The sequence below is a fragment of the Rhea pennata genome, chromosome 10 (genome assembly GCF_028389875.1).
Source record: "Rhea pennata isolate bPtePen1 chromosome 10, bPtePen1.pri, whole genome shotgun sequence".
In the NCBI taxonomy this organism is placed as follows: Eukaryota; Metazoa; Chordata; class Aves; order Rheiformes; family Rheidae; genus Rhea; species Rhea pennata.
In genome coordinates this window covers 10,199,214-10,209,246 of record NC_084672.1, presented here as the reverse complement: position 1 = coordinate 10,209,246, position 10,033 = coordinate 10,199,214, and the positions used below count along the sequence as shown (strand labels likewise).

The following is a 10,033-nucleotide window of genomic DNA, read 5'->3' as shown; positions in this document are numbered from 1 at the left end:
TTTCTTTTTTGTTTCTTTACATAGAAAATGAAAGAAAAAGGTTATAATTTCTTCTAAATATATTTGGGTTAGAAATGAATAAATATTCCAATTAATTTTGTTTAAAAAATTGATTGTATGCAATGTTATATATTTTTCTACCTACCTTTGTTACTTAACTTAGTTTTACTTTCCAGAAATGAAATAAAGCATTAATCACATTTCCTAGTCCAGAATTCAAGCCTAATTTGATATGGTTAGCTTTTGTGGCATTTTATCCGGGATTCATACAGATTTAAACATTTCAGGCTGTTTTATGAAAGTAGCAATAATTTTCTGCATAGAAAAACTGGTGCCATCTTGTGGGCAATATTAAGAACTGCTAAAAAAAAGTATTTTAGAAAAAAAAATGGTAACAGATCAGTATCTGTATTTAACATCGTGAATCAACTGAATTATAGACATGTATTATGTGCCAGAAGAAGCTATGCAGAAACTGTAGTCTTAAAACTGTATTACTTAAGAAGGAAAATGGATAATGGAATTAGGAGTTGTTTATACAGTCCTGTTTATTTTCCAACAGCAAAATAACACAGCATTTTTCCAACAATTTCATTTATTTCCCCCAAATGTAGAATGATCAAAAAAAAAAGACCCGAGGCTTCAATTCACATTTAATCAGCACCTGTTTATTTTTGCACTCATTTCTTTATCTGTTCGTCTCCGATTTTGTTCTAAGACTGTGCAAAACCTGTTGTGCTTCTCTCCCCCCTTCACACGCACACACTCACAAACACTCCTATCCACATTTGCCAGCCAAGCTCCCTGCCCACCCAGTTCTCATTCCTGCATGAATCCACATGAAACTTTGTTTTAGCAGTGGTTCTAGTTTAAGGCCTCTTCTTGTTTGCCAGATTCAGAATAGCATAACCTCATCAATAACACTTCTATCAAAGATCATACGCTAAGAGCGTGACTCAAAAATGTTCTGTGATTCCTCCACCGTAAAGCTGTATCTTATAGAACTGTAATCGGTTTTGTGCTCTGAGACCCTGTAGGCAAGTGCTGGTTAGGCTGTTCTGAGTTTGCTGAATTAATTTATATTGACTAAAGGCAAACACTTTTAAAGTCTTGCCAGCAGGTTTGAAACAGATAGACTATCTGGAACAAAGTTTGAAGTCATCACATGTTTGGATCAGTCTCTTCCTTTGTGAAAGTTTAATATTTTTGTTTCAGTAAAACTTCAAAAGTTTTGTTTGACCTTAATAAGACCTTTGGAATCCTTTGCGGGAATGGAGATCTGTGTAGTATTTTACTCAGAAATTCCCTTACTTAACTTGATGTGCACAGTCTGCTGTTCCTTTACAGTGATGATAAAGTAAGAAATGGAACAGATACATGCAAATTTATTAAAGGGATGTAATAGAATTCTATACTTTAAGAAGATTCCTGATGATACAGTTTCAGCTTCCATATAAAGACAGGTAGCTCTAGAAAGTAATGGTATCTGTTTTCCCTGTCTTTGTGTCTCCTGCTTGACTGATTTTGGTGTTTAAGAAAATGCAAGTTCCAGCTGAAATTTTTCCCATGCTTAAGCCATTTATAATATTTTTCTTTCATGTGGATTCTCTGGTCTCTAACTAGGAATGAACATGGACTTTAATCTTTTTTTTTTTTTTTTTTTTTTTAATTGGACAAACTTACAGGATCTCTCATTCCTTTCCTACCTTGGCATGTTATTTTCATTGAACTTGCAGAAGCTTTCTTTTCTTTGGGAATTCTACCTTGCTGTCAAAATTGGCTGAAACTATTACAGATTGAAAAATTCTGAGGGTGGGAGGCAAACGGAGCATGGTTATACAAGCTTTATGACTATGGAAAAGGTAATCAAAATTCTCAGTCTGCATCACTGTGGTCAAGTGTTCAGGGTATGTAGCACTTAAAAGTTTAAAATGCATGGACAAAGGTAAAGAAACTCAATTTATACCTTTATTTTAATTCTCATGAATGTGAAGCCAATTTTGAAATATTGAGACCTCAATTGTGATTTAATTGGTAACATTGTGCTAGACATATCATGGAGCAAGTTCAAAAACCAACGTTCTCTTGGATAACCTCTGAATGTCAAAGTATCCATGACAGCTGGCACGATTCTGCTTTTTAGTATATGCTCATGCTTTTAAAAAAGGAGATATGGGTTTGGTTTTGGAAGAATTAGCTAAATATCTCTGAAGGCCAGTAATTTATTGCAAATATATTCAGTGGATTCTGACATCTTTTGGCATCAGTGAATGTGAAAAAGGGAAAATGAGCCCTTCTTGATTCATGCACTTTTGAGGTTGTGCATGCTTCATCTACTTTTATTGGATAATTTTTGCTCACTATACAACCCTAATGAGTTAATGAGATTATTATATTACTAAGGGTAGACTTTCATTTTTGTTTGTAAAATAAACATCTCTAGAGTTAAAATCTAAACAGGAAATAGGAATCAATCTCATCAACCTTTGTAGGTTCTAATCTGAGATGTTTACATTCTGTGTCTCTTCATGAAACTCATTCTTCTTTTTGATCCCCCTTGAGCAAGGGTCGGGTCTATCAATCATAGTACTTTCCTCATCACTGGGATTTCCTGTAACTATTACCCAGTAATTCTTATCTTCTTCAACTTTATGAGAGTTCAGATAGGTGTGACAAACCACTTCATATTCCATCCCAAAATAGGATCTGTAAAGTCAAAAAAAAAAAAAAAAAGAAAAGGAGAGGGAGAGAAGAATGAATATACACAAAAATTCAACAAGTTTGCATTATCTGTAACTCATTTAACATTTTTTCATGCTTGTTTTGGCTTATTCAGAGACATCACTATGCACTTTCAGATATCAGACCCTTAACAGAAACACTCACAAAGACATCCCACTTTATTTCTTAGTAATAATTTAGAAATTTGAAATCAAAGGAAATGCCACGTTTCTAGATCCAAAGCCAAAGATGCTGTATTGGTATAATGCACGGATACACTGACTCAACATGTGCAAGGTGAATACATTCTATGCATTCTTTTAGGTCAGTATTCTTTTTGACTGATGAAAATTGTGCCTACTCAACCTACAAGACCTTGTTTCAGCCTCAAATATTGGATACAAATCCTTAATGGAATCTTGCTCACAGTTTAATGGGAAGCAATTGGTATACTCCATAACAATGCTTAGTCAATACTAATTCGATGAATGTATATTAACTTGGATTGTTGGTATAACTAGTTTATTGTGAGATTCATGTGGACAAAAGCAGCATACAGGTTTATGCACTATGTTTTTATTTAGTTCTCATACTCATTCCATTTCTTAGCATCCTATTTTGTCTTCAAAAACTAACTTTAATTGTTCACAATTTTCAAAGAGAGAATAACCAAGAAAACAGGGTAGCTTGGAAACGTGATGTGACATGAATTATAAAGAAAAAATATGAATGAAACTGAGCTGATTGTCTGCATAATCAAGATGGCACATAATACAGTCCAGTAATAAAACTGAGGAAAGGAAAACATGCGTTCTGCATTCTTTTCCATTTCTACAGTGTGTGCCTAAAGCAACCATCTTGTTCCTCACAGTAATTCTTCATGTGTTGAGTTCGCACATCATTATGCACATCCATTATCCATTATAAATTCTTAGTCCATTATAAATTCTTCTTACCTTATCCAAAAGTTCCTTGGAACAGCCAAGCTCCGATTAGTATGGCAATGAGTAATAATAATGTTAGAGTTCGCCTGGGGGAAAAAAACAAACAACCCCCTAAAAAACTGATGTGACAAAGGTAATGCTAACTATTCTTACTCAAATTAAATGCTTTTATTTACTACATATAATCAGCAGCCTTAATGTATGTCTGCACTCCTCTGTATTGCTCTGAGACTGCTGTGCATTGGTAGTATGATATTTTACATCTTTTCGGTTCTCAATAAGATTGTCGTAACAGCTCAGACTAGCCAAATGCTCAGCCCTAAGATAGACATGTTCTCCTGTCCAATACATTCCAATCCACTTCCTTGTACAGGGCTCTAGAAGGAGGGGAGGGGAGAGAAAGAAAATATATCAAGCAAGCAGTGGAAGAGGCCTTCCAGGGGCCTGTGCCACTGTGCCATCAAGGTTTTTTCCTCTTACGCTGGATATTTGCCAGATGAGAGGTTTAGATAGCTTTGTGACACAGTCTAGAACGTTATACTTAAAAATTGTAAGTTGGCAAAATATAACAGAATTAATTTTTAGTAACTTCATTTTAATACAAATATTATCTTTGACAATTGTCTAATTTTGAATGTATTACAGAGCTAGTTCATTTATATGAGTCACAATTCAAAGCTGTAGAATAACAGTTATAATTGTGATATTTTGCTATGCACACAGCACTGCAGAGAGCCTAGAAGCAATGTGAAAGAGGAAAATACTACGTTTAATGTATTTACAAAAGATTAAAAAAAAAAACACATTTGAAAAAACAGGCACTTATTCTAATGCCTTGATTTTTTGAGTTTTAAATTTAATGTAAAGAAGTCTCAAGCAACCACAGCTCCTATAAGTGGAAATGAAATTCTGAGTACTCAGAAGTCCTGAAGTTCAGATTCCAGGTGCTGTATCCTCAGAATGTGACGTTCAGAGTAAACACGCACCCTTGAAAATTCTGGTCGGAAAAACTGAGCATGAATGTCAAAATGAGCACCAGAACCCAAAAGCTCTATATCCAGATTCTGTATTTAAATGGATTGTTCCTTCCGTCTCCTCCTTCCTAAAATTACAACTCAGATTTTACATAGGGAAGGATGTGAATTAAATGGACCATCTGTGGTTTTAATTAAATCCTCATAACATTTTCTAGTTTTAATTTCTTACAGGAACTGGAAATCCTTCATATTCAAGACGCAGCTGTGGATCCAGGAATGTTGCATGCCAGTGAGTCAAATAAGAAAGTTCATCTGTCAAAAACACTTGCTGAAGGTAAGATTTTTTAGCAAATCTCAGAAATGATTTATGGTCACTTGCTAGATATAGCTGTAAACAGAAACATACATTAAGGAAAGTATAAAAAATTTTGATTTTTCACAAGCAAATAAATTTTTTTGTGCTGAAATTTTTTAAAATCACCTATCAAAATCAAGTTATACATTCAAAAACTCAAATTAGATTTGATATTATTGATAAACTCATGAAATAGCTTTTCTCAGACTAAACCAGTGAATGCTAATTAATAATTGAATTTACATTTCATTCACATTCATCAAAGTGGTTGATGAAAGGGAAAATTTTATCATATTTGTGGTGATTTATTCCAAGTGTGTACACAACATGTAATATCTTCTCTGCTTCTAAGTTATGAAGAGGAACCATGTTAACATTTAATAGAAATCTGCTACGTTTGAATGATGAAGTAAGATGTTATTTCATACACAGAATATAGCTTTTTCTTCACAAGAAATGACATGTTGTTGTTTTGGATTCATTTAAAGAAAGTTTTAAAAAAATCTCCCTTCCTGTAATGATGGATTTTTTTAGTGTTCCATAAAATATTTTTAATTTACTTCCTTCCCCCCCACACCCTTTTCTTTCAATCTCCCTTATACAAACATTCTGGCTGCTAGACCTCTTGGTCTGCACACTTGATCCCAGGGAAGTTGCATAAACTTTCTAAAGAGGTTTTGCTTATCATGAGTGGTCAAGAGAAAAATCTGAACTGCTTTAAGCTATTTAATCATAAAACATGATTATGATTTTGATGCAAGTTTATCTTGAATACAGACAACTAAATAAAGAAACAACGCACAAAAACCCAGTATTTACCATTTTAAATTGCTTGTGCCCTATTATGCTACCAAGAACAAGGCAGCTTTTGTATATCAGACATATAGGTAATATAATATACATATTTTACAAGCATTTCTAATGCAGTTAAATGTATGTAAATAAATGAAAACAACAGGATGTAGGTAAAGAATATATAGCAGGAGAGAAGGGTGGCCAAGACTATAAAAAGTGAAATTCAGTATTTTAGGCTGAAGAGCAAAATACATTAAATAGTTTTCAAAATGTTTTATATAAAAGAATTCCCAACTGGAATTTATACCATTAAAGAATGGTATAAAAAGGGAAGTTAAACTGGGCCAAGTACCTGGCCTTCAGCCGCTTTATTTATTATCACTTCTCTTTCTCATTTTTGTCTCCCTCAGTTATTCTTTCTTCTGTTTCTTTCTTCATATGTTTACTTCTCCATACTGCTTCTTTAATGAGGAGGCTGAACTACATTAAGATCAGGATAGGATCTGTTTTCAAACAGATTACATCTGTTTTCAAAATCCAGGGCAGAGACCATCAAAGCATGTTTGAAGTCTTTTTTAGCAGGTTTCTGAGTTAAGATCATTCAGCACCTTTCCATTAGGGGCTGATGAGTTAAAAGCAGAAGGCCTAGCAGCACTAAGAAATTCTTCCTTGCTCTAGGTTTATAGCATTAATGTTATCACTATCAAGAGAAAAAAAAGATAGCTTTTTCAGTGAAGCTGCCATAGTGTTAACCCAGAATAATTTTGATCTAAGTATGATCCTGAATCTGTTTTATGAAGTTAAGATGTTGAACTACCATACAAATGGTTAGATAAACGGTAAATGCATTCCCTCAGTATGTTACCATTTACATTTACAACTTTATTGACTTACCATTTGATCAGAAAACCCTCCTGCTGCCCCAAGACCAAATTTTTGTCCAAATTTAACGGGTTCACCCACTGAACCTCCATCAACACTGTTAGAATAAAGAAAGAAGAAAAAAAAAAGAGAAATTCAAATATATTACTTTACAGATCATTTTTGTGTTTAGGTCTATAATTAGATCTTGTGACATCACTTCACTTTGTATTATGTTTACTTTTTAAAATAGATAAAATATGTTAACAGAAAAATTGTTTCATAGATAATTTACTTGTTAAAATGTTTAATGAAGTTTGGACTGTATTGATTACTTTTTAACATGCATTCATTTACATACAGGCTGGAAAAATAACATCCAATGGAAAATTGATGGGGATTCAGGACTGAGTCCCCCTGAAAAATATACTTAATACTTGCATCTGAAAAATCACAGACTAAAAGCAGAACAGTGATTCCCTATAATTTAAGGTATGTTGCTATTAATAAATATATGATGTATATTTAGTAATCTGGTTCCTTACATGAACATGTATGCTGGTACATGCCTACTTGTAGAATGATTTCTGCATCTTGCATTAAAGAATCACCAAATTATGTGCCAGCCTGGTCTGGGTATATTCAGAGTCAAAACCTGTGTAGCTGAGGAATTGTGTAGTCAGTTAGTGAGGGGACTTCGTGGTACTTTGGTTGCAGCTCTACAGGGCCTAAATTGTGCTCCTGACATCAAAATTCTGTATTTGGTCTAACTCAGTATTTTGCTGAATCAGGGTCAGCTTGTACTCTTCAGCACTATTTTTACTGTTAAATATATGCATTCACATAGAGCTTTCTGTCATTGAGCCAGGCTCTGTTACTCTGTTTTTGCTTCTCAAACAGCTGAGATTAAAGATGCCTTTCAGAGAGAGATGATGATTGTTTTTTTAAGGAGTACAGAGGCACTGTACACTTCATGTACAGCAAAAGCAATGATGATTTTGTTTCGGAGTCCTTTCAAATGTATTCAAGGAATTACAGGAACTACATATTTGAGGAGTATTTAAGTAGTCCTCCTATCTAAGTGATACTTGGACATATTTTGTGTTCTGCAGCTGGAATATAACTGCATTAAAAAGAGCTGCAGTGCTTACCAAAAGATACAAAGAAATCTATATGGGTTCTGCTTTCGTACCAGTTCTGTACTGATGTCATTGCAACTTCCTTGGAGTTATGCACAGTAATATGCAGAAGAGAACCAGGCTCAACGCATAACTCAGGTTAAAGGTCTGTCTTCAACAGATTAATCTCACACAAATTCTTTTGCATATTACAAACTCTGTATTTCTCAACACAAGGTATTGAAATCTAACATAATAATTAAGAACAACTCCAAATAAGGTACCAAACCTTAAGATACAAAAAGTGTTTCGACCAATAGGGTCCGTGCTTTTGACTGCACTAACTCCACAGGGAGCTTGCAGCGATTTGGCCGAAAACATGGCAATCTCATCCAGATCGACGGCCAGCGCCAGCTTGCCGCACACTCCGGGGTAATTCTCCATCGAAGATTTGTTGTTATCTGGGCTCAGAAGCATCACAGTGTCTCCAAAATGAACAAATCCATCCTTAGGGAGTGACAGTTTCACCTAATTTAAAGTACAGGTAATTTAATATCATCAATAATATTATTGATAATAATGATTAATATTACTTGAACTTAAAAATCATAACTAGCTGATAAAATGCTAAACCACAGCATTGGCAGTGCATAAAGACCACCATTAAACCACTGCTGAGCCACACCGAGCTGCCAGCGGCTTCTTTAAGAAGTTACCTTCCTTAGGAGATTATCCCGAAGTTTCTTGGACCTCTGTATTAGAAGTTCTCCGCGCTCCTTCTTCCGCCGAAAATCCTCCAGGAGCTCCTGCTCGCGAGCGAGAGGGGGTAGACATGTTAGGCAGTTTTGCTCTGAGTTCAGACACCGAGGGGAAGGGCGGGGAGGGGAGGGGCGGCTCGGTTCGGCTGCCCGGGCCGGCGGGGGCCGGGGCCGGGGCCGGGGCCGGGGCCGGCCCGCACCTCCGCCAGCGCCGCGTCCTCGCTCCAGTTGCCCACGCGCACCCCGCGGCTGTAGGCGGCCATGGCCGGGGCGCCCAGGCCGCCCGGAGTTGACCGTCGCCACGGAGACCGCTCTGACTGGCGATTGGGCGCTGCCGCTGCAGCGCCCACCAATGAGCGGGCGAGCAGGGGGGAGAGGGCGGGCTTCTCCTGCCGCGCCCCTGAGGGCGGGGGGAGAGGCCCGCGCCGCCATGGGCCGTCAGGGAGTTTTGCGTGGGGGAAAACGGCGACACGTGTCGAAACAAGCTCCGAAAAGCGACTGTGCCCCTTCCTCGGGGAGGGCAGGGTTCCTGCGGGCAGCTGGAAGGCACACGGGGGGAAAGGAGCAAGCTGCTTAGATCTGCAGCCTCTGGGGAGTGCCTGCCAAGGCAGCGCGTAGCAGAGGCAGGCAGCTGCGAATAAATAAATAGATAAATCCGAAATGCGGTCGAGGTGGCTTGTATTTTTGCCTGGTCTGGCAGAAGCTGAAGGCAGGAGGTGGCAGAAGGTGTGAGAGGCCCTTGCTCCCCTCGCCTCTGCGTGGGGTGCCGTGGATGGGCCTGAAGGCCGTTGCCAGGGCAGACAAACAGCAAACACGGGAGTGGTTGTGGTGTTCACTGCCTTGTGAGGGAAACGGGAGATGCTGAACATCAAGAATTTGAGTCAAAATTTGCTGACTTCAAATTCAATGTTCTTTAGTTGTGAATGAATGCCTAATACTAGTTTAAGTAGTCTCAGAATGAGGCTTTATGCCAAGGAGGTGCATGGACTGAACATATTAAATGAGTTCATGCTACTAACACTGCAGTGTTGGTAAAGAAAATGAGTGTGTGAGAGTGCTTTGATTACAAATATTTGGGGATTTGATTATTTTACTTTTGTAGTTTGACAAGATAGGCTAAGGGAATATACTATACCTTGTAGATAGCCTGAACCAGTGATTTTCAATGAGGGTGTAGATCCTTGTATAGAATATTTAATCCCTTTATAACTGGCTTGTTTATCTTCTAGATTTAATATTGTGATGAGGTTTTGTAAACTGGACATTTTAAAAAGCTTTAAAGAAAATGGCTTTTGTGTGACCAGTGGGGCAATGTGTTATCATCAGCTAAAGTTTTGACAATAATTTGACGAGAAAGTTGTCTGTTTTGTTTTTATGCCAGAAGTTATTAAGCAGAAAGCTATTCAGCATAACCTAAAGCCTTAAAAATAAATAAATAAATAAATAAATTGTTCAAATAGCTCCACTCTGTGGACAATTCAGGTAAATATTCCTGCATTTTCCT

The 10,033-nt window shown here is 37.0% G+C and overlaps 1 protein-coding gene across 2 annotated transcripts; it reads right to left on the bottom strand.

The window, feature by feature from the left end:
• Positions 1-548: 548 nt before the first annotated feature.
• Positions 549-8,792, bottom strand: CFAP161 (cilia and flagella associated protein 161). Of its 2 annotated transcripts, XM_062583710.1 has the most exons (7): positions 8,730-8,792; positions 8,488-8,577; positions 8,061-8,299; positions 6,687-6,771; positions 4,872-5,030; positions 3,678-3,751; positions 549-2,706 (listed from the first exon to the last, which is right to left on the bottom strand). In XM_062583710.1, the coding sequence occupies exons 1-7, from the start codon at positions 8,790-8,792 to the stop codon at positions 2,496-2,498; spliced, it is 921 nt and encodes a 306-aa protein (XP_062439694.1). In that variant the 3' UTR covers positions 549-2,495. The 2 variants fall into 2 exon arrangements, with proteins under 2 accessions (XP_062439694.1, XP_062439695.1); XM_062583711.1 differs by lacking the exon at positions 4,872-5,030.
• Positions 8,793-10,033: the final 1,241 nt, after the last annotated feature.

What these genes read in the sequence shown, in the direction of transcription:
- CFAP161 (XM_062583710.1), bottom strand. Translation starts at nt 8,792, where the DNA reads ATGGCCGCCTACAGCCGCGGGGTGCGCGTGGGCAACTGGAGCGAGGAC. An exon ending in AGGACGCGGCGCTGGCGGAG is followed by an intron (nt 8,578 to 8,729) that starts GTGCGGGCCGGC and finishes GCTCGCGAGCAG; the next exon opens with GAGCTCCTGGAGGATTTTCG. An exon ending in GGGATAATCTCCTAAGGAAG is followed by an intron (nt 8,300 to 8,487) that starts GTAACTTCTTAA and finishes ACTTTAAATTAG; the next exon opens with GTGAAACTGTCACTCCCTAA.